Below are 25,253 nucleotides of genomic sequence, written 5' to 3' on the forward strand. Positions count from 1 at the left end.
GTTCAAATAATAGCCAATTAATATACGTGAAATTCCGAACGGGGATAAAGTCCAGTTCCCTGCTGCCGTGCTTTGGCATCTATCTATATATATATATATATATAAAACATTCATGTTCATCACACAAACATTTTCCAGTTGTGGGAATCGAACCCACGGCCTTGGCCTTGGACTCAGAAAGCTTGGTCGCTGCCGACTGCGCCAGTCGCTCGTCATATGTATCGTACGTCCGCGATATTGAAGGTTGTTTACAAATCTCTTCGGAAACGTTTGGTTTACTGAGATGATAAGATGCCTATGTTACTCTCCGAAACTGCAAGTAGCTTTGTGTTTAAGTCGTCAAGCGAAACTGGTGGACATCATAGAAAAAGGATAGGTGGATAAATCGCCTGGATCAGGCCCGGACCAAAGGGGTTCCAACGAGGATGATGATCTAAGTTCAAAAATTACTGAAAAATAATAAAAATAATAATAAATTTAATCTGGATAGCAGCTTCATTTTTGTGCCTTTTGGAGTAGAGACTTTAGGACCGTGGGGTTCGGAGGCAAGAGCCCTTTTTTAAAGAATTATCGAAAAGGGTTATCGAGTCTATCGGTGATCCTAGAGCGGGCAGTTACCTTGGCCAACGAATTAGTTTGGCCATCCAAAGGGGCAATGCTGCCAGCATCTTAGGAACTGAGCCTCGCTGCGGTGGTTTCGAGGACGTTTTAGATTTTATTTAGTTTTTAAATAATTTATTTTAGGTCATATTTATATTTTAAAATTATAATAAAATAATAATATAAAATAATAAAAATAAGAGGGCTTCCATATTTTCCCGATTGTCTGTCTGTTTATCAGGATAAAGACATTCATAGTTAGTTATAGATTATGTCGAGCAGATATCGAGCATAAATTATTAACAATGGACAAACAAATAAAACTGGTATTAGTTTGAGTCATACATTGAATTTAAAACGACTGCTTTGATTTTAATCGAACAGGATTTTAATGTAAATTTAATCGAGTGTAACATGAATTAATAATAGAATTAACAACTTGTAGTTCTTACAACTCTTTACAAAACAACTCTATCAACCGGCCTACTCAATTTAAGGAACATTGAGTATTCTAAAGACTTGTCTTACGGCCGTTATTTAAGGGTCGCTTCGTTTGTAATCGCAAAGAATTTTAAAAGTCTGTAAAGCTCTTTATCGTCTAGGCTAAGACTCTTTTCTAGTTTATCTTCTCTCATAGTTTTGACGGCCGACTGCCCCAGTGGGCAGCGACCCTGCTTTCTGAGTCCAAGGCGGTGGGCTCGATTCTCACAACTGGAAAATGTGACAAAACAGTGAAACAGAGTGTGATGAAACAGTGTCTGAGTGTGAATCTGTATACCTATTATAAGTTTAGTTGAGAAGAAAGGAAGAATGTTTGTGTGATGAACATGAATGTTTATCAGTGTCCGGATGTTGATCAGTATATCAGAAGTATTTATGTATATAATTCGTTTAAAGGAAATTGAATACAATTATACAATAAACTACCAATTGACATCTTGGAGATGTCTCTTAAAAAGTTCAAAGTTTGTATTAAACGTAAGCTTATAGAAAAGTCCTATTATAGTATAAAGGACTACGTAATCGATAAAAAAGCTTGGGTGTAAATTATAACTCTAACCAGGTTGTTCTTCTAATAATTTAAAATGACATTGTGAGATGGTGATAACAAAAAAAAAATTTACCCGGCTAAGTTTGTTGTGGGCTCTTCTTAGACCATGGCGCGTTTGGAACCCTCATAGGATATATGTATGAACGCTTCATAAGTGCCTGTGAAAGGCCTACATGAATAAAGAAATTTTGAATTGAATTGAATTTGAATGCTAAAAAAAATCAAAAACATAAAACCGTTGAGAACCTCCTCCTTTTTTGTAAGTCGGTTGAAAAAACAAACGCATTAGCTGTTTTTTTGACTAAGAGTAGACTCTATCGATCTCGCAGTCATTAGATAAGTTTATACAGTAATCTGTGGCTTCAAGCCACTCAGTGTCGGTGGGTAAGTGATACTATGTCAGCAGTGTCTACAAACATTGCTAATTGATAATCAATGCTGATGGACAGTTGTGGAGGACAGGGATTAATTGCGCTATGACGCAAGCACGCTGTCTGTCTGTTTTGTGTCAACGTGGTCAACTGATCCCAGAGGTTCTGTGTTCAAATTGAGTTTGTTTTTTGTTTGAATAATAAATAATTATTATAATAAATATTTACAATAGACCTGATATAGTGCTAGTGGATCGATCAGTGCGCTGTGCAATAACTGTAGACATTACTATTCCACATGACGATAATCTGGTGAAAGCTGCAAAGGAAAAAGTATCTAAATACTTGGACCTTGCTCACGAGATTACCGCCATGTGGAATGTTGAGTCAACAGTTATTGTTAGTTATTGTTCCGATCGTCATTTCAGTCAATGGGCTTCCCGCGAAAAGCTTCGACCAACATCTTAAGAAGCTTTCGCTTGGTTGTTGGATCAAGGGTAAGATACAGAAGGCAGTAGTCCTTGAAACGGCGCGTATTGTGAGGAGGCTCCTCACTCTGGAGCCCTGACCGCCGGATGCTTGGGCATTCAAAAGCCCCGCAAGCGGAGGGTTATATTATAGTGTTTTTTGTTTTTGTAAGCATTGCTACGAATTAAAAAAAATGAAAATCAATAACAATAGAATAAATAAAATATTTATTAACCACAATAAATAAATTACAACAAGCGGACAGAGAAAAAGAAAAAAAAATACAATAATTTAGGCGTATGTTGCTTCGTTGTGGTCAACGGGTCACCTTCTCGGCTCTGTGCAACAGCACCATTGCAGTAAATTCCAACGCTGATTTTCAGTAGGGACCAAAACGAGTCGGATTTTTCAAATCGCTAATTTTCAAAGTAAGCGTAGCTTGTGTTATGGGTACTAAGATAGCTGATGAATATTTTTTTATAAATATAATACACATAAATTACTTATAATATACAGATAAACACCGAGACACTGAAAAGCATTCATGTACATCACACAAACAATTTTTCAGTTGTGGGAATCGTATCGACGACCTTGGACTCGAAAGCAGGGTCGCTGCCCACTGCGCTACTCAGCCGTCACTTATTGGAAGCTTTACGCGGCTTACGCTACATATCCCACTGCACTGGTAGATCCACAGATAAGCACCATCAAAAAAAACAAAAACAGACTCTTCTGCTTTATTATTGGTATAAATAACTAGTAATTAAATATAAAAAAAATAAAAACAGTTAGAGGTACTTATATCTTGTGTGTGTACTATAAAACAAAAAAATCCATCCCATTGGTAGTGCCACATATTAGCACCATCAAACAAAAAAAAAAGACTACTGCTTTATGTTATATATATATATAGGTATAAGTAACTAGCGGATACTGTAAGTTATAAATATAGCTGGAACAAATTCATACTAAAAAGTAAAAACAAACTAGTAGCTATAGTGGGCGGCTAAAAGCCACATCACGTTTTTCGAGAGTCAAGTCGGTTGATGTGTTAAACACAATATTTACCGTCCTTCGTCGTGGCGACGCGTACAACCTGACAATCCTAATCCTAACTAGTATTATGAATGCGAAATTGTGTTGGTTCACCTTCCTACCTTCACGCCCTAAATAAGATACCAATCGACTTCATTTTTGCATAGAGTTGGAGAGGATAGTAAGATAGGCTACTTTTCATCCCGGAAGAGAGGGCAGGTCGTTTGAAATTTCCATGTTTACCGGGATGGCCAACCTGATGGTATCGCATCTTTCCAGCAATGCTACCCATTTATAATTTTTAAAAACAATTATACGATTCATTGAATAGATAATTCTGAGCTTAAAAATAGTCTTTATTTATATGATCGAGAAATGATAAGCAGAACGTAGGTACATGAACTCTAAAAAATGTGATAAAAAACAATTTTTATCAGCGTTCATAAAATATGTAATTTATTAAAATGTGCTGAAGGAAATAGATGAATGCAATAAAACTATATTTGTAGGTTAGTATCGTATCAACCCATTACCTGTACCCATAGACAGTCGGTTGGCGCAGTAGGCCGCGACCCTGCTGTCTCCAAGGTCTGTAGTCTGCGTCCAAGGTCGTGGGTTCGATTCCCATAAATCTGAAATATGTTTGTGTCATCATCATCACTTCAACCGATTGAAGTCCACGGCTGGACATAGGTATTTTGTAGAGAGTTCCAAAATCCACGGGCTTGGGCCGCTTGCTTCCAGCAGCTCCCAGCGACTCGTTTGATGTCATCTGTCCACCTTGTTGGGGGTCGACCAACACTGCGTTTACCCGTGCGGGGTCGCCATTCCAACACCTTGGAACCCCAACGCCCATCGGTTCTCCGAGCTATGTGCCCCGCCGGCCCCCGCCCATTTCCATGTTTGAGTGATGACCATGAATTTTTTATTTTTTTAGCATTTTCCCTATGATGGTCGTTTTTTTATATTTGTTTTTTGTTTATTATTAACAATAGGCCAGTGCCTGTCTCTCGTTTGATTAGAAAATGCCTATTCACTCTTGCCTTGAGGGTACTCAAGTTATACGAGGCAGTGGCATGTATTTAATTCTCGTGTAAATAAACTCTGCCCATGGCTAGTTACCATCCTACCGTGAAAGACCATGCGATTTGGCGGTCTGGGATCGCGTAGAAAGTGTACCACCAACATCTTAGACTGCATCATTTCTACCAGGTGAGATTGCAGGCAAGAGCTAACATGTAACAGAAAAATGCATACAAATTATTACTGTGATGATGTGAGAGTATGGCATTTATAATGTTTATGGTCTGTTGTCACTTTCGACGTAATTAAAAATAATAATTAATTACGGTACGGTTACGACTGGCGCTTTGTCGTTTAACGGCGTCGTTTAATAATTTATTACAACGATAAACAATCCAAACTGAGTACAGAATTATTTTCTGATTCAAGTTTTAGTCTAACATTATAAGAGTTATGTTATTCAAATGCCTGATTAACTAAGGAGTTTACAAGCTCTACATCTGACAAAAAATAGACTCGAAATATCGTTCAAGAATAAGATAACAGCGCCATCTATAGTGAAGTAGCTACACTAACAATAGTGACATCTATTATTATTTTCATGAACTAAGTTGCGACTTTAGACCAACGACTATCGAAAACAAAAATTATGTACAAAGAAGTTTTGAAAATATATACAGCAAATGAGATATTTCTTTATAATTCATAGAGCAAGTAGCTATTTTATATGATTTAGATTTGTTTTTATAAAATAAAATTGATGTCATAGATTATAGAAACGTACACACTTCCGAACAATATGTCATGTTGTCTTGTTAATTTTTTGTCTATGCTTTGCTCTATTATTTTGCGCCTGCGCATTTGACTGATGGTCTACGCGACGTACCTAAAATTCATATTGTGGAAAATTTGAAGTTTGTTGTTTTGGTGACAACTTATCCATAATTATTTATGAAAGCTTCGCGCTAATTACCATTTCAGGCGCGAGGCAGATTAATTCTGTAGCGGTCAGCCTGGATGCGTTCAGTCACTAACAGTTCGAGCGGTGTACGGTAGCCATCTTGGATTCGAACAAAGCTTCAGATGTGTAGTTTGTCTGTTTATCAATAATTTTTGTGCATTTCACTGTAAATAGTTTGTATGTTTAGGATATGTACGGAACGTTCGTCCACATGTGTACATAGCTATGGCTGCGACAAGAAAATTACAAGGTAATTGACAATGTTATCAGGTTAGAGATTGATTGACCCCAACCTATGTAGATACGTGTTCTAAAGTGCTATTGTCCTTACGCTGGGACCTCGAATGCTCAGCCTGCATTGCTGGCGAGCTTATAGTGTTGGTCATATTTTATTGTTATTGAACAGTGGACGGTATTCGTGAGATAAAACAGTGCGACAGTTCACTACGTGCTTTCATTCGCAGGTCTTCTTTCACGGTTTTTATAACGTGATATTTTATGGATTTCTAAAGCGAACGTCGCTTGAATATCTATTATAACTTGCATAAACCGTGTTTAGAGCACATAATTACGAGTTTGATAGAAAACAACGATCGTGAAACAGGTTTTTTGAGTGCATTAGTTCAGTGAATATGTTTGTTGCAGGTGAGATAGACAGGTGTTTAAAAAAAGTAACCGAAGGGGTGGAGACGTTCGAGGACATCTGGCAGAAGGTACACAATGCGACGAACAGTAATCAGAAAGAAAAGTATGAGGCGGATCTCAAGAAGGAGATTAAAAAGCTTCAGAGGCTACGAGATCAAATTAAGTCATGGATCGCGTCTGGCGAAATTAAGGATAAGAGTACACTTTTAGAATATAGGAAACTAATAGAAACGGTGAGTTATTTCCATTTAAATATTTTGTAAACACAATTTTTAACCAATTGTCCTTTCATAAACAATCTAATTTTTCTGATGCGTTCATTGGGTACAATCAAATGTTATTAAAATTAATGCTGAATAATGTGTAAATCATAAATGCTTTTCATGATACATTTAAAAGTCTTATTTGCACTTTGATTATTTATGTTTATGTTTTTGTAATGATTGTTTGTAAATTATTTTTATTAGAATCCAATTCTAATAAAAACTATCCACAAAAGTTTTTCATGCAATAAAAATAATAAAGGCAGGCAAAAACATTTTGCTTATTATTTTTTAACACTTGGAAAGTGCATTTTCATTTTTGCCATTCAGAATCAAATTAGAAATCCACTATTTTCAAATTTCTTATAAAGAACAATGGCTTTGTTTACCTTTGTGTCCATAAACTAGAGTTCAGAGTTTAGTAAGATTTCCTTTCTAGATTGTATAGAACAGAAAAAATTGAGTTTCATTAATTTAAAATAGTATTTAACATAAACAAGTATATTTTTCATAACTTATAATAGTATAATCTGAATTTCCCTCCCTATATAATACCTCCACCACTAGTAAGAAGAAATATGATTCTTTTATCTTTAGTACTTGAAATAAATAAATTATTATAAGATCTCTTTAATAAAGAACTTCATAAAGTATGTTAATTTGTGACTAAGCGTTAAAAAGTATAGCAGTTTGCGATGGAATGTAAAGTTGGGAGTGTTCTGGGAAAGTACTGCCGCCAGGCTTATTTCTGCCATATATCAGCTTTGCTGTGTTCTGGTCTGAAGAGCATGGTTGCTAGTGTAGTAACAGACACATGAAAAACACTAGTTTGATAGACAGAGCATCACTTTGTGGGATATGTTCCTTGCATGTTTTGTAAAGTGTTGCACTGTTTATGTGACAGTTTTCCACTTAAAATTGGGGTCACCTTGATCCATTAAATACAAATATAAAATAATATATAAATACTCAGCTAATAATGACATTAAGTGTTCACAGACTACATAGTTTTATTACTCAAAATATACAGTATATTGGTCTATCTATATTTATTTGTCACAACATGGCAATAGAGACAAGTGTTACACAATATTTAATGTTTTATTACAACTTGTTAGCTCAACTTTACACAAACTGCACTCTTGCCTTCAAAGATTCTATTAATCTATTACATTGTGGACCCCTATTAACGGTAGCTTTTCCACCCTAGTGGTTCTTTTGTACTTTCCCATTCATATAGCCTCTAGTAAATAGCTATATTCATATATATATTTACCCAATCGAGGAGATTGATTGAAGCTTTAGGTTGGAAGATGAATATCTGAACATCCATTTGCTTAATAGACTACCCTTCGTTTTCACATGTTAAAAGCATTCAATGGTCAGCATAGTTGCCTCCAAACTTTAGAACTATATCATCATCAATAGCCTATAACAGACCATTGCTGGTCTAAAGACCTCTCTCAAGTGGAAGGTTTGGCCATAATCACTATGCTAGATGGAATGGTGATGGCAGTAGATGGTAGTAGTACTATAGAGGAAGCTGCAACTCGTTCTCTGTTATGATAAATTAATTGCAAATAGTATGAAAATATTCAATCTAAATCTGGGGTATTACTTCCTTCGCTTAAAGCAGTTTTTATTTCAACCGTTTCTATGCCAAACCTATGCATTCCAAAAATGAGGAATATAATTTCAAAACAACACAAAAAATATTAAGTTATATTGCTTTAAGCAATGGCAGTATAATGTTGGGTTGAATAGTGCAGCACCTAGTGTAGTTATGAATCGATTGACACCAATATAGGCTAATGGGAATTCAGTGACTGATGCCATTTTACTGTTACTTCTATGTGTTTTTAGAGCATTTCTGAACATACATGTTTACACTCTGAATGTAAATTGTGCTGCCCATTTAGGTGTACCTAGCTGAAAAAAGGTAGGCAAATCTTTAGGTCTCTCTCTCTCAAGTTATAGCATATTTGGTTAATAGGAGTTATAAAATTAGAAAATTTTTTAAATACTGCCATGAGAAGTAACATATTTCAAAGTCAAAAATATCTGTATTCAAGTAGGCCCATAGGTGGCACTTTTGATGCGTTCATAAGAATTACACGGTAGTGAGATGATGGCGATAACCACATTCGTAAACTTAAAACTAAAGCTACGAGGGTTCCAAACGCGTCCTGGTCTAAGAAGAAGCCCACAACAAACTTAGCCGGGTGTTTTTTTTTGTTATCACCATCTCACAATGTCATTTTAAATTATTAGAAGAGCAACCTGGTTAGAGCAATAATATACACCCAAGCTTTTTTATCGATTAGGTAGTCCTTTATTAAACGTAAGCTTATAGAAAAGTCCTATTATGGTAAATAGGACTTTACTATAATTTCTTTTCTATTACGTTTAATACAAACTTTGAACTTTTTAAGAGACATCTCCAAATCTCTCCAAAATTTTCAAAATTACTACAACAACACCTTTCATTTGATACCAAACTCAAATGCTTATGACTATCTTTTCTGTAATTTAGCTTTCCAGCTTGTTGATACATAATTTCTCATTAGCACTGATATCCTGATTTTTCTAATGAGTTTATTTGGTGGCCATATCCATCCCAGAATTCATGCCTGTATGGCATCATCTTCTGGATAGCTAAGATATTAATTGCCATTCAATAATATACAATGTGTAAATGTAAACCGAAAGAATAATTCACAGGATTAGAAGTACATTATGTACTGTTATACAGTCTGTCTGTCTGAGGCTTATCTATGAAACAGAAACTGAAAGAATACAGATACAGCCCTAAAACCAAATGCACAATTAAAATCAAGTGATTACTGTTATTTTATTAGGTACGTGTCGCGTAGCAAAAGTACTATGCGCGTGTCGGTCTTTTATCTTCAATAGGTCATAAGTAAACACCTAGAATTTTTTGAATTTGTTTGTATAGAAAAATAAATATGCTTCTTTTGATGTAATATTATTACACTATGAAATATACTTATGCGCCTTTCTACAGTATTTCCGTTACACATTGTGTAAAAACTGTTATTTAAATAGATGCAACATTATCCAAAATTTTGATGATAAAATTAAAAAAATTTGGAAAATCCAAAAGTGCACGCCTCATAATCTCATTTTTTTCACAATAAAATTGAAATTTCTTTCAATGCTCATTACAATTTATTTTTTTCATATTAATTATTATTCATTTTTTGTAAACAAGACACGGGAATGTCATAATGATTGCACATTGAAAGTTACAATTAATATTAGCTAGAATAATTACATGGAAATTTAACGACAGTGAATTGAACGCTCATATTAACTAAGAAATTATGTCGTGTGTTACTTTAGATAATTAAAAAAAAATTATTCCGATACGATCATTTTTTCGACCAATTTTGATGCCACATACACCCGTCCATACACGGACGTCCAGAAAAGATTATGTTTAATGTTATTATTTACTATGTTAAACAAAAAAATTGTTATTGAAATGTATTTTATGTGCCTGACAAATTATTTGACTTGATATTAGTGTACTCAAATTAACCTGTAAGTGCAATATAAATAACAAAAAATCCATTTCAGTTTCGAGAAAACTGCTTTTTTTGAAATGTCGAGAGTAGAGCACAACCTCAACGCTTCGCTTATGAGGCGTGCAATAGTTTGTATATTTATCAGGTCGAACTATCAGTCTGATTTGAAAAAATATTTTCTGTAGATAGTTTGTTTAAAAGGGAAGGCTATTTATTTTTCTTTTTTTTGATATTACAAATTTGTATACTTACCTGGAAGGTTGCCAGATTATACTGGAAGGTTATAATAATTCACTGAAATTATTTTGCCAAAGTCCTTGAGCTTATACTTTTGTTGTTATGGTCATATAAGAATCCCATTGATAAAGTTATCATTTTATCATTCAAAATATTTTAAGTAGACTGGTTCTACTTGCCAACTAAGGTAGTATTAGTTTATTGTTTTTCACGAATTTCACCAAACTATAGGTAAAAATAACTTTGGCTGAATGTAAGCAATATTGAGTGATCTATTTTATTATAATATGCCTTAAAAAAATCTCTTCTGATTTAATTTCAAATAACATATATTTCTGTTTCCAAAGATGAACATAAAAATATATAGATCTCATCTTAAACTTGTGGCTCAAAAGTTTCATTCATTTTAATGTTCTTTTCTAACGCAAGAACAGTCAAGTCATCCTCGTTTTTTTAAATCTACCTCCGTTCCTTGGGCAGGGCAGAGTTAATGTGGTACGGCCCCTTCTGAAATGAAAACTAAACTATGCCCGGGATAACTTGTTGTATACTTCCCGGAGGTCTAGCAACAACCCCGCTTGAGTGCCGGGGAGCCCGGGGTTCCCGCGCTAATGAGAATGGGATCGGGACAGCTTGGTCCCCAAGCTAGCTAAGCTAGCTAGCCCAATAGTTATCTGCTGTCTCCCAAGGGAAAGCTGACGAACGGCACATTGCCGCCGTCTTCCCCCCGGTCTACGTCGAAGCGGATACGCGTCTGAAACCCCTATGGATATCTAATAGGGGCGCTTGATTGAGGTTTGGACAGTATTGTACAGTAAAATTGATGAAACATTTCATCCCCTGTATTCTGTAGGAACGCTATTGTTTTTTGGGATAAAATAATATCCCTAATGTAAAGGTACAAATAAAGTAATTAAAATGTGCCCAGTACTTGGGAACGTTCCGCGTGATGCCCAAGTAGGCAAGTCAACAATTAAAATTAAATCTGTTTTGAGTTCTGTACCGATGTTATAGCTTGCCGGGATCAAAATTTTCACAATGTATTTAATGGACAGTAGTCATTCAATTGCTGTTTTATTATAGGTAAAGATTTACCTTTAATACCTACCTACCTTTAATAAAACAGCAATAGATTTTAGTGAGAGGTAAAAGCTGAAAAGGTAAAAGTTTTTCCTCTCGATGCTATGTCTTAATTCAAGGTGAACAGAGACTAGAATACAAACAAAAATTTGTATTCTCTATTTCGCCATCGGTTGAATTATATTTATAAATCCTGAAACTTTAATTTCATCCTTTAATTGACAACCTAGATACCACACGCAATATTTTTGGAAATCTTTAGCCCTAAAAAACCGTCATAAACACCAAACTTTCACTAAAATTGCATATAAGTACGATATTATTATTCGTACGTCCGACGTAGAAAAACAAAAAAAAAAATTTGCCAAAGGTTTTTGTAGTAGGTAAAGTTATTATTAATGCACAATTTATTAAGTTTAGAATTAAATATATGCGTTTAATTTAAAAACGTAAATGTTCATTATTATTCATAACAATTGCATATAAAGTTTATGTCCTCTGATCTGCGCTTATATTTTGAAATCGTAGTCGTTATCATTTTAGTTATTTATTTATCTTGTTATCGAAACGCGTTTTGTTATTGTTCTCACTATAAATAGTTCACTTAAACGGTTATATGCTTGTGTATAGGTGAAATTAATGATTTAAACAAACATTTAACTTTCCCTTTCATAACCTTTTTGGGCAGTCCAACGCTGGACCAATGGTACGATGATTAAATCAATTTAACTGCAAAGAATATTTCCAGAATTAAATTTTACAGTAAAGTTGGAAACATAATATCGGTCTAAAAAAACGTATGGAGGTTTGTAGGCGCTCTGTTACTTTTAAATAAAAAAGTATGCAACTAAGGTAACAAAATTCAAGTAGAGTACAATAAAAATAAACCTGTTTCAGTACGGTTAGCAGCAGGGTAAATTTTTCTCCCCAGGGAAAAGACAATATATTATCTTCTCGCACAGTTTTATCAACTCTGAGCAATGGCGCATGTGTGGAAATAATATCCATGTATACGTGGGATAATAAACGGGAGTAAACTTCTCCTATTCCCTGTTGCCACCCTTTGGCAGGTGGGCACGTTAATTTCATTCCTTGTCAGATGGTTTTATCGAGGGATATAATTGCTGTCCTGCCTTTGCTGGACCTGCGGTAGAATTTTTTTCAAATGAATAGGCCAATCATGAACATCTTCTCCCACCAATGGCGTGCACTGAGTATCTTACGAGGGTATGCATACACCAGGAAAATTGCATGAAACGGCAAAAATTCTCCTATACGAGTTATATATCAATTTAATGGTAGGCAGTGCTTTTATGGCTATATGAAGCGCACGCCACTGTCTCCCACAGTTTTATCCACTCCGAGAGTGGACGCACGGGTAGATAAAGTGCAAAATAATATACGTATAATATTAAACGAGGGTAAATATATCCCTATTAAGTATATGAACGGGGAATGATTTGTTTGTCTCCTGCCACTGCTTGACGTGCAGCAATATGGAAATTCAACTCTTATGACAATATGAGGCAGGTGAAATTCTCTAGCTTTATCATCATAATCAATATTATAAATGTGAATGTAAGTTTGTTTGTTACGCTTTCACGCAAAAACTACTGAACCGATCATCATGAAACTTTGAGACATATTCTTGGAGGTAATAGAAGTAATATAGGATACTTTTTATCCCGAAATTAAGCTCAGTTCCTTTGGGAGAGGTGATGAAAAGTTTGACGATTTTACACAAGGACTTTTATATAAAAAATGATAGAAATGTTCTTCGTTAACCTTTAGCATATAAATCAACTAACAATGCGATTTCGATGCGTCCTATATCGATTACTATTATTTGTAAGTGACAGGAGGAGCTGAGACTGATAGGAGGAGGTCAGACTGTTCTTGTCAGATACTGTTTATGCGAACATTTTTTTTTCTTATAAGAATACACAACTAAAAAATTTCAGTACAACTTCACCTAAATTTTATGTCCACGTGTCTCAAAAAACCAAAACAAACGCAGACGAAGTCGCGGGCAACAGCTAGTAAATAATAAATAAATACAATATATAAATAGTACCGATTTACACAGCAGATACATACCGTAGTAAACTAGAGACGTAGGCTTTTTTGAAGCCTGGGAAAGTATCTTATTTCCACGATAATTTTACGTGCAAGAAGTTGCGAGTGTCAGCTTTTTAGATTTAGTGGTTATCTTCCAGTGATCTTGATTTGTACATGGGAAGTTTTTTTTATGGGTAATGGCCTAAATTCTCGCTTTGCTAGAAAAGCGAGAATTTAGGACACTATACAAGACACTTAAATCTAGATAAACTTAAGAAAACCTTATCTTAATACAATACTTGATACAAGTATTAGAAACCCTTATAGAAACTGATTCATTCGTTAAGCTAGCTGTGATCGCAGCTGCGGCTTGAGCCAAACATAGGTAACATATAACTGCTACAAAACAAATTTTAATATGAATCCCTTGAAAACGCTCTATTTTCCCAGGATTAAAAGTATCCTATGTCTCTCTCCATATCTTTGTCCATATTCATGTGCAGAGTTGAAACGTCGACCATCAACGCAAGAGAAAGGCAGAGGATAGACCTTTCGATAGGACGCATCTTGGAAAACTAGCCCGTATATGTGCTGAATACAACGTAATATCACGATTATTACCTGGCATCGACATATTTCATAACTCTTACCCGGTAGTTAAAAAAAAGCTTATCGCTTACCTATCGGCGAGCCCTCCCTTAAGATAGATATTACATACAGAACGCATATTCCTTCCTATCTTTATGATTATTTTTAGTTTTGCTATGTTTACATGTCATTATTATTATTAATTTTTGTGAATGTCATGGTCACTTGTTATAGATGTACATATAAGGTAAGGTGTTTAATATTGTACAAGTTTATTACTGTATATGGTAAATATGTATATTGTTAGTGTCCTAAATAAATAAATAAATAGACAAGTTCGAGATGTGGTGCTGGAGGCGCATGGTGAGAATACCTTGGACAGCCAAGCGTACAAATGTGTCTATACTGGCGCAGCTAAGAGTTAGTTTCCGACTTTCCTCTATATGTTACCAATGTTTGCTTTCGTATTTCGAGCACATAATGCGGCGGGGGAATGAAAGCCTGGAAAAAATTATAGTTACGGGCAACAACGAAGGTAAAATACCTAGAGGCCGGTCCCCAACAAAATAGGCAGACCAGCTGCAAAAATCAAAATGGCCTCCAACAGAAGTTGATGAAGACAGTTTACCAGCGCGAAGTTAAGATCTCACCAGGACCACGATCTTCAGTGATGAAGGAACGACCAGAGAGAGAGATGTCACTCTCCCAGGTGAGAGCTCTGTCTGATCCGATCTTAATCAAATTTAGCACTGTGCTAAATTTGATTAAATCGGACTATCGGTTGAGTTGAAAATAGGTAACAGGCAAACAAACAAAAACACATTAATAATATTAGTATCGACGTACGGAAATAAGAATTGCTCGTTTGAATATATTTGATAAATTAGATAAATTTCATAAGGAGGCCCAGTGTCATTTAGCTGGCGATGGAGAGAGCTATGCTTGGAGTGTATCTACGTGATCAAATCAGGAATGAGGAAATCCGCAGAAGCTACCGATATAACGAGTCGCGAGGCTAAAGTGGCGGGGCACATAGCTCGATGAACCGATGTACGTTTGGGTCCCAAGGTGCCGGAATGGCGACCTCGCACAAACGCCTCACATTGCAAGACCCCCTACGAGGTGGACGGGTGACATCAAGCTAGGAGCCACTAAACCCAAGCGGTACAAGGCCTTGGTATTTAAAGAATCTATTTCCAGTTGTGGACGTCCATTGGTTGGCATGATGATGAAGTTTTTGCTTTGACCATTTTTTCTCAAAACTCCTTGACTTTCATTATGATTTACGTGGGGATTTCAGATACTTAAAGGCTTGTTTTGTTTGAATCTGCTATTTTTGTTGGCCGCCGTTTCGTAGGGGTCTGGGGTATCGTAATACCCCTTTAAACGCAAGGCTAGTCAGTCTTCAACATCTGCATGATATAACTCCGGAGTCCGGACCCTTTCAGAGAAGTTACTTTTGGCATCAGATTCATTGAAATTATACGGTCTCTTCTTTTCCGCGCTTTGTCTCCATATAGACTTAACCAAGCAAAACGGGTTCTCTTTACGCGTTGATAAGGAAGTCTTTTTAAACGACTTCCACCGACGCATTTATTACCGAAGTTAGTTTTTTCTTTGTTAAATATTTTTTTATACTAAACAATACTCAGTAATAATCTCAAAAAATGTTTATTTAATTCCACTCACTTTTCCAAAACTTCGTCGGTCAAGTTTCAAGTGAAGCCAGCTGGGTGTATACTTTCGAGAATTCCTTTATATCCTACCTGTATACCTGTCGCCTTCACCTGCTATTGACTATTTAACAATTTTTAGCATATAAATAATTAATTGGTAAATATATCGCTTTAAATTAATCGGCAACAAGTTTTTGGTACTCTTGAAGTTTTTAAATTTTAAACTCTACCCACCAACCAGAAGGGATACCGCAAATTGTGGCTAGGACGAATAATCAGTTAGCGATTAATCTAAACTTCCTATTGCATATTTATTTATTTATATATTGAAGAAGTCAACGTTGTATACAATGCTTTGTATCTATACTAATATTATAAATAGGAAAGATTTTTTGTTTGTTGTTTGTGCCTAATAGGTTCTGAAAGAACAAGGCCGATTTTAACCATTTCTTCGCCATAAGAAAGCTAAACTAAAGTAACCCGAAGTAGCAATATCTTAATATATATAAATCTCCTGTCACGATGTTTGTCCGCGATGGACTCCCTAAACTATTTAACCGATTTTAATTGGCTCACCGTGAGCAGTCTGGTCTAACTTAAGAGATAGGATAGCTAAGATCTTTAATTATAGTCACATGTTATATACATATATATATATTACTATAATCATTTAAGGCTTAGCGATACTGAATACTTTAAAAACAAAATCAAACGTAGACGAAGTGGCGGGCAACAGCTAGTTTTCCTATAAAAAAATCATTTACTTAAATTACTTAGCGTGCGCTGATTAAACTATGGGTGATACATAAAAAATATGTAATAAATAAATAAGGTACTCTTTATTACCTAGAAAAAATTCTGCGAGGGCGTATATCTAACTATTATAGTTAAATCACAATAATTTAATTAAGGATTCCAGTAGACACCAATGTAACCCACTTTTGGGTTACATTTGATTTGCAGTATTAGTTTTTTGTGTAATAAAATGTTTAAGGGCATTTAAATAGCAGTAAGATACTTTTTAATTCATTCTAGTCGGACATTTTATTATGAAGTTATCGCGAGTTAAAAAAATTAAGGACCTAAACAAAACTTATTCAAGACCTTTATGTTTAGAGTTACACGTAATTGAAAAAGTTATTTTTATCTACAATCGATTTTTGTATAAGAATACATTTAATCAGTCATAAATATCTGTGGAATGAATACACCTCAATTAAATGTTTTGTACGTATTTTAGTATCTTGTCTCTTAATTTAACTAACAGAATTTCACTATATATAAATACTTCTTCTGTTACATTTGCGTCTGATAAATAGTTGCCACCTTTAAATCATTGAGAAATAATAGCTAATCGTCGAATAATGTTGAATATGAAACAATGGAGGCTTGACTGCGAAATCTCTTATCTATATAAACTACTTTCGAACAACGATTGTTTGACCTCTCTTGGTGCCATAAAGGTTTACCGGTTTTGCAGACAGACATGACATACCTTTCCTATATATTCGTCTGTGCGTGAGATGGACTAATAATAATCAATCTGGGCAATCATTTCTCAGATAAAAAAGGTATAAGAACAACATTTTTCCAAAAACTCTTCTGTATGAAACAAAAAAAACTTATCTGTACTCGAGTAGAATGCAGTTTGACGCGCCTTACCGATTATTGCCACATTACCTATAGATAGGAGCGGTGATAGGCCAGTAAGAGGTGATGTGAGTGGTTAGGACTCCCGCTTCATTTTCGGGAACCCAGTTCGAAACCCAGCACGCACCTCTAAGTCTTCCAAGTTATGCGCGTTTTAAGTAATTAAAATATCACTTACTTCAACGGTGAAGGAAAACATCGTGAGGAAACCTGCATGCCTGCAGGGTTAGCACGGGCGGAAGACAAAAATTATATCCCCCGATTATATCCCCTGACAAGGGATAAAATTAACGTGACCACATGCTAAAGCACGGGAAAAGGGAATAGGAGAAGTTTACACATATATTATTTGCATATTATTTCCAATTGTGCTCTAGTGCTCTGAGAGTTGATAAAGCCGTGGGAGACAATACATTTTTACCCTTTCCCCGGGGATATAATTGTCTCCTGCACATGCTAGCCGTGAGAGCAGAGTTCTCCATACTGTTCTCAGAGGCGTGTAGAGTCCACCAATGCGCACTGAGCCAGCATGGTGGACTACGCAATAAGCAATTCTCATTGTGGGAGGAGACACGTGCACTGTAGTAGTCCGTCGTAGTCGGTAAGAGATTTATGTGATGTTGTGGAGAATAACTGGGCTTTTATTTTTTGTTAAAGGAGGTAAATAAGGCGACTTCTTCTGGTTATGTGTGATTCGTTCCCACTAAAACCACCTTGGTGGCCTTCCTCAGAGCATGGTCTGATGCTCCGGGGTCTTATATTGCAGGACTCCTTTTGGGTTATACTCGGGGGAAAAGATTCCTTGCAGTAATGTTGTTTAGCGTGAGATACGGATCCTTAGTCACACAAACGGCCGACTTTCCTAGGCTACTCGGAGTATGGAAAAGTGAACGGCCGAAGCCCCAACTCTGACTGGCTGCATCCCTTCTTTTGGACTATTGATGATTAGTGGGACAGGTGGCCTAATTTGCTTTCCGAACGCACGTGGGTGGACATTGCCAATCTCGCAACTTTTTTTAAAGGATGTGGAACGATGAAACGATTAAAGCCTCTCAAATAAGTCTTGTGCGTTAGGAATTCAATACTGACATTGGTGCCAATTCTGTTGTAGGTACTCATCTCCAAAGTAAATTGACACTCCTAACTTATAGTAGTGATATCCTTTATAAATCTCAGACTAAGTAACCAGCATAAATATACTACGACACACATCGCCATTTAGCCCCAAAGTAAGCACGTAGCTTGTGTTATGGGTATTAAGATGACTGATGAATATTTTTGTATGAATTACACACCTATGAACACCCAGACACTGAAAAAGTTTGATGGTCACCACACGAACATTTTCCAGTGGCGGGAATCGGCCAATGCGCCAATCGGCCGTCTAAAGCATAACGAATAAAGAGACTTAACTCAACAATTCTCAACATTGTTATAATTTGAGCTTATATTAACAGAGTTGTTTCTGTTTGTGTTTTCACAGCAAATGGAGAGGTTCAAGGTGGTGGAACGCGAAACAAAAACCAAGGCATACTCAAAGGAGGGGCTGGGCGCGGCGCAGAAGCTGGACCCGGCGCAGAAGGAGCGCGACGAGATGTCGGCGTGGCTCATCACTTCCATTGATGCACTTAACTTACAGGTAACTATCGTGTGTTTCTAACCACCGACACTGAAACAACGGGGTGTTAAACGTGGTGTGTGTTTGCGTGTGCTTGTGTCTGTGTAGAATCATAGCTCTCTAACGGATGAACCGATTTTGGTTGTGTTTTCTTTTGTTTGAATGTCGAATAAGTTGGGATGCTTTTAGCTGTTTGATGAAAGTCGGTCCAAGACGACCTACAAAATGGCAGATTATATACTTTTCAACAACTCCCTCAATCTGGGTATCAAATGGCTTGGCTATACACTACAAATAATTTCAACTTTCTAAATGGCCGCCACCAGAAAATAGCAAAGTATTTTTTTTCTACTCCATTAATAATTTCTACCTGTTAGTTTAGTTTTTTAGAAAATAATTGAAAATTAGCATCATTCCTGCCTTATCGACTACAGCTGAAAATCATATAAATGATCGAAAATTTAATTTTTAAATTGTAAATTGGAATTATTTATCAAGTTAATGTATGTATTGTCATCAGTCCTCGATATATCAACAAGTTTGAATGAAATCAAACTATTACAAACATAAAAATAAAAATGCAGGTGAAGCTAAAATAAAGCGTGTAAAAAAAGAGGAGGAACTGCAGGTGTTATCAAACATGTTAATAATGGAAGCACCAACTCATTATTTACGTGTCTACTTCACAGATTGATCTTTTTGAATCGGAAGTGGAGTCACTATTAGTTGGTAAGAAAAAACGCCTCGACAAGGAGAAGCAAGACCGGATGGAAGAGCTCAAGTTGAAACTGGAGAGGCACAGGTTCCACATAAAAAAGCTCGAAACTCTACTAAGAATGCTCGACAACATGTCTGTGGAAGTTGAACAGGTTAGTTTTTGTTCACTTTTCGATATATTGGTCATCATTTTGACATTACCTGCAAAACAATCTACCACTCAAATAAAAATACAACAAGCAGTTTAGGACCTGCCAAAGTCACATACGTACACACATGCATGCATACATACTTATGTATACATACATATTTACATACATACTAACATACATACATACGTCCATACATTCATACATACTTACATACATACATACAACATACACAAATACAATGACTATCTGACTGACAGACAGACACACACACACACTCGAAACACACTTTCACAGTCAGGTGACTGGGAAGTGAGATGATTGCGATGACTACATTCGTAAACTTAAAACTAAAACTACAAGGGCTACAAACGAGCCCTGGTCTAATTTTTGATACAGGGTAAAATAAAAAATACCAGAAAGCCCTAGACCTGGTAGTCCCTATCACAAAAACTAATCATATTTGTTCTAAGACTTTTCAAACTTCAGTATTTATTTATTTCATACAAAACATTACTGAATCATGTTATTTCTGTAAAGTGACATTACACTGTGGACCCAAATACATGCCCCTGTTGCCAAACCGCCTGCGAGCACGCACGCACGCACGGACGCAAAGCCGTGGGTCGCGCGCTGTTGCCGATGTTACATTATAGAATAGTAACAATAAGAGGATCTATGTTAAATATTAAATGTTGAATATTTCACAAATTATCGAGTTGATTGAAAAAAAGTCGTATAACAGGAGTTATTAGTTTTAATGTTAACAACTACAGGCTGAGTGCTTTTAGGTATTTTTTTATATGACCTTGAATGTATAATGCAATGATTTAAATTGAGACAGTTTTGATTTTGATTATTTAATCTATAAAGGGGTAGCTGAAATTATAATCAACGTTAACTATTCATGGAATAAAAACAAATTATAATTCCATGAATAGTTATGTTGGGTTTGAATTCCCAGTGTCATTTTCACCGTGTATCGGTGATGATCATACAAAAGCTAGTAAAGAGGGTACCAGTTCGTTAAAATTGCATTTATCACATGCACGTGCTCTGTATGAACGTGTGCGTACGAACGTGTTAATGGTTTAAAATTCATTTCATAGCCATACATGCCCTTTAAATGTAAACATACCTATTGGATAGAAGCAGGCGTTACTTTGCAGAAATCCATGTTATAGCTGAAGTAAACGTAGCTGATGTTATGGTTGTCACTGCGTAATTTTTATGGTTATTTTGCATAGTTTAATGTATTTATAACAGGAAAATGGTCTTTATTGTGAAAACTATGTGAATCTAGGCCAGTAGGGGTATTACACCCCTTTCAACTAGCCTAGTATATTATTTAGTTCCCAACCATTATAAACTTCAAGACCAGCCCGCAGTTTGTCCGCGTGTCTAAGTAAACTGTAAACCATACTTGTTATAGGTATAAAAAAAAGCTGCGTGAGAACCAAAAACACTTAATTTGTAGTATCAGTAATTTTTTTTTTAATATAATATATTTTGTGTAATAGTCTAAGATAAGAAGATTAAATATCAAATTTCATGAAAATCCGTTCAGCAATTTATCTATTAGGATTTTGGAATGGATCTTGTATCATTCCCCGACCCATAAACTGTCTCTGTGCAATATATCACGTCAATTCGTTGCTGCGTGAAAGAAGGTTTAAATAAACAAATACTCTTGCATTAATAATAGTACTAGGGATGTATAACCTTGCTGGAAATAAGATGACCATTAAGCATGCTTACAGACGAACGGCACCTCGCCGACGACAGGGCCAACTGCAGCCGTCGACACGCCACCGTCGAGGATCCGCAACTGCAACTGGTCGATGGCTGCAGTTACCTCTGCCGTTGGTTTAGTGCCGTTGGTATGTAAGCATGCTGATGCATCATTTTAATTTAATCCCTTAGTGCTGTCAATTCTGCTGTACACAAGTCACTAATTTAAACGTCATTGACAGCTGTAAAATTAGTGTTGTCCCATTCGCAATGCTGGTGGAAAGGGATACGACTGTTTTTAGTTTTGTAATTTTAGTTTAGCTTAGAGATTTATGTTCAACAGAATTGGCACCAGTAACAACAGTCTAGGTCATAATTTGACAGTCTAGTGTATCTCCAGATCCAGGGTTCGATTCCCGGGTTGGGAATTAATTTTATCTGTTAAGTAATTCTCAGTAACAGCCCCTATAGTTAGGAAATTGTGCGTTGAAAGTACATAAAGTCGTTAATTGGTGCGGCTTGGTGGGTTCATATTCTAATAAGCTCTCCTATGCGAGATGAAAGCCTGCATTGTGCCCAGCAGTGAGATAGTAATAAGCTGAAAATGATAAAATGAAGTTAAACTCGAGCTTTAGCAGTCTTCATATCACACAATATTACTTGGCCGGGCTGAAGTTAGTTCTTGGAGACTTTCGCGTGTGTACCGTGTATGTTGGCATTGAATCTTAATTACGATAACTGCACTTGTGACTTAATTTCAGGCCGGCCAGCTTGGATTGCGTGAACTGTATCTTTGTATGCTTTGGTTTACAGATCAGTTTGTACGAAAGCAATGCCTTACATATGTGGTTGATGTTCAATCAACTTGTACTTAATATTTTGATATACTTTTCTGTTATTGACCGCTCAGCAAAACCTTTCCGGCGTCAGTATTTTTTGCCAAATAACTGACTCGATAGGCATCTTTGAATCTTACCTTTTCTGTATTACCGTCAAGCGTCTGGTTTGAAAATAAGTATCTCCCAAAGGCTCATAACAATAGGATAAAGATTGGCCTACTGTTTGTGAGGAAGAAGAAAATGGATGAAATCTTTCAAGCTTGGTATATATAATCATTTTCAGCCAAATTAATATTCCACAGGGAAACACCGCATTTATCGAAATTGATATAGTGTGTTTATTAATTTAAAATAAATTTATTAATACATACAGAACTGTTTTTATTTAAATCTTATAAAAGACAATGAACACCTTTTAATAACTACAATAACTGATTCCCTATTCAGTAACTTTTCTGACAGTTGAGACATGCGTTTTATATGAAATGTGCTACCAGTTGACAACTAATCGGAAAAGTTACTGAATCTTGCAGCTGTTCTTCCGAGATGATATATATAGACGATTAGTTTTAGTATTTAAACTTGGCTTGTCTACAAAATTCCTAACATTGAATTCTAACTAAAATTCCAGATAAAAAGAATAAAAGAAGACGTGGAGTACTACATAGTGTCGTCACTAGAGCCCGGCTACGAAGAGAACGAGTACATCTACGAAGACATCAACGGTTTGGACGAGATAGAACTGAGCGGGGTCGGGCTACCCTCCTCCGCAACCACCGACAGCAACAGTAACGACTCCCCGGGCTCGCCCACTAGCATATTATCAGGTGGGTAATGAGTATAGAGTACTTTACTCTTCATCAACTACTATTACTAGGATATTTGACTCTACATCAACTACTCGGGTATTTGACCCCATATCAACTACTGCGACTAATTTATTTGAACTTAACAAATTCACACTTTGGAGTATACAAGGTTACTTGGAAAGGAGGTACTAAGAGACCACCCATTAAAGTTGTAACTAATACTCGTTTTGATAAATGATTATAATTTGAAATTAGCGTTAGCGTGCGAGCGTTAACTCTACGTTTTGGTAGTCTATTAACAGAATGAGTGACATATCGCCACCGCGCCGCATTTAGTTGAACCAGTAAAATTGCTACTTATTCAAACGATAAGTTATTCGAATTGTTATTTTTCATTTCCGCGCCGCGTCGCACGTGTATAGGGTGTTCCTTAAAGTAGCGAACTAATAAAAATTGAAATGCTTGAGTTATTTTTAATGTTATTTTTATTTTGCAGGAACAAGTCCACTACCATCACCGGCGTTAGACATCCACAATCACACTTCAGACTCCATAGAATTAGACAAGAAAAAGAAAGAAGACATCATAATGGCGAAAGTAAGTAGACGTCACTTTGATGTCATTAGCATAATGTCACAAATATGACGCAGCTCTTTTGAAGATATTTCTTGGGAAATTATCGATATTGACGTCGATGTTTTGTCCTTTTGACAGTGGTTATCGCTGTAGTCTTAAAAGGGGGTTCTATCACCAGCAGGGGCAAGTTTGACGGATTTATAAATAAATTTTTTTCTGGTCTAGTTCAGCCATAACTAGCTACCACTAGACGGAAAAAGCCGTGCCGCCAAGCGATTTAGCATGCCTATTCTATTTTGGGTTTAATATAACTGCCATACCACTAACACGTAAGCCCGCTACCATCTTGGACTGCATCGTCACATACCACTGATGAGATTTCAGTCAAGGGCTATTTTGTAGTGGAAACAAAAGTGATGTTTTTCTGATATAGTCATTGTATTGATATGGAACTCTATATCTATGTGTCCGCGCCCCAAAACGATGTTGGGCTTAAATTATGAAACAGTTACCACGATAGTTACATCAACTTCAACATCGATATTTTTCCATCTCTATGTATCAGTTGTGCAATACCTTACTGCAACTTAAGAACGGCCATTCATTTGTTTTGGCTAATAATAATCGTACACTACAATTTTATATTGTTATAAAGTTGTTGTTACGTGAAGTACTGATGTGGATATTGTTTTGAAAAGTTTTTCTTTACATTTGCGGTTACGGCTACTTTTGGGTTCCCAATGGGCATTTACTCAATAAATATATAATTTAAGACATACCTGTAAGAGGGAACGCTCAAACCTCTGTATAGCTACAGAAGATTAGGGTCTCGTAAGACTGTCCAGCACATAATTTTTTTCTTTTACATAGGAAATCTCAAATTTGATATTTCTGTGCACTGATCACTTTGCTGGTATCGTTTTGTCGATAGTTTTTTTTATTTACTTTGAGGTTCGAATTTGAATGATTGAAGATCAAACACCAAATCACATAATTTGCTAGCAACTAATTCTTCGTTTTTTTAACCGTTTTTAAAAGCGTACACAATTTTTTGATAGAGGGTATCAAAAAAATGTTTCCACGCTTCTTTACGCTTAGAAATGTACTAGAGCATCAAAGAGCAATTCATATCATTCCGCCGTCGTCACTGACTAATAATGGAATAGTCAACTTTTTTTAATTACAATATTTTTTACATAACATAAAAATACTTATAATGCAATATGTATAAACATATACATTTTGCTATATTGAAATATGATCTGTGATCGGCATGAGGACATAACCATAGGCTGTGGTTGACAGGACGACAACAATTATATAATTAACTTCCTAAGATAGTAGGATAGGACTTGACTGTTCTTATAACGACGTCTTTTGGATTTAAGTAAAAACTCTAAAACTATTGAAAATTTTAGAAAGGCTTTCTATTAAATAATATATTTTTCTCACAAAGAACCATTTCACCTTTATATTGGGCTATTTAGGATTAATATTCAAATTGGATGTGGATCTGATAAAGATCTTGGGTTCAAAAACAACTATGTGTGCTTAAAA

General features: G+C 35.9%; 2 protein-coding genes across 6 annotated transcripts in view; one reads left to right on the forward strand and one right to left on the reverse strand.

The window, feature by feature from the left end:
* LOC120628747 (lutropin-choriogonadotropic hormone receptor-like) overlaps nt 1-25,253 on the reverse strand; it is a 109,588-nt gene that overhangs the window by 62,425 nt on the left and 21,910 nt on the right. The window lies entirely within an intron of this gene.
* Nucleotides 5,417-25,253, forward strand: part of LOC120628745 (CCR4-NOT transcription complex subunit 3) — a 55,694-nt gene continuing 35,857 nt past the window's right edge. For 2 of the 3 annotated variants that reach the window (XM_039897345.1, XM_039897347.1), the window contains exons 1-7: nt 5,417-5,762; nt 6,158-6,390; nt 18,741-18,896; nt 19,565-19,744; nt 21,502-21,621; nt 22,943-23,138; nt 23,617-23,717. In XM_039897345.1, coding sequence (XP_039753279.1) covers nt 5,738-5,762; nt 6,158-6,390; nt 18,741-18,896; nt 19,565-19,744; nt 21,502-21,621; nt 22,943-23,138; nt 23,617-23,717 — 1,011 coding nt within the window. In that variant the 5' untranslated portion in view covers nt 5,417-5,737. The remainder of the gene's footprint in view (nt 5,763-6,157; nt 6,391-18,740; nt 18,897-19,564; nt 19,745-21,501; nt 21,622-22,942; nt 23,139-23,616; nt 23,718-25,253) is intronic. The other variant, XM_039897346.1, reaches the window with a different exon arrangement.

The sequence above is a fragment of the Pararge aegeria genome, chromosome 13 (assembly GCF_905163445.1).
Source record: "Pararge aegeria chromosome 13, ilParAegt1.1, whole genome shotgun sequence".
Lineage (NCBI taxonomy): Eukaryota > Metazoa > Arthropoda > Insecta > Lepidoptera > Nymphalidae > Pararge > Pararge aegeria.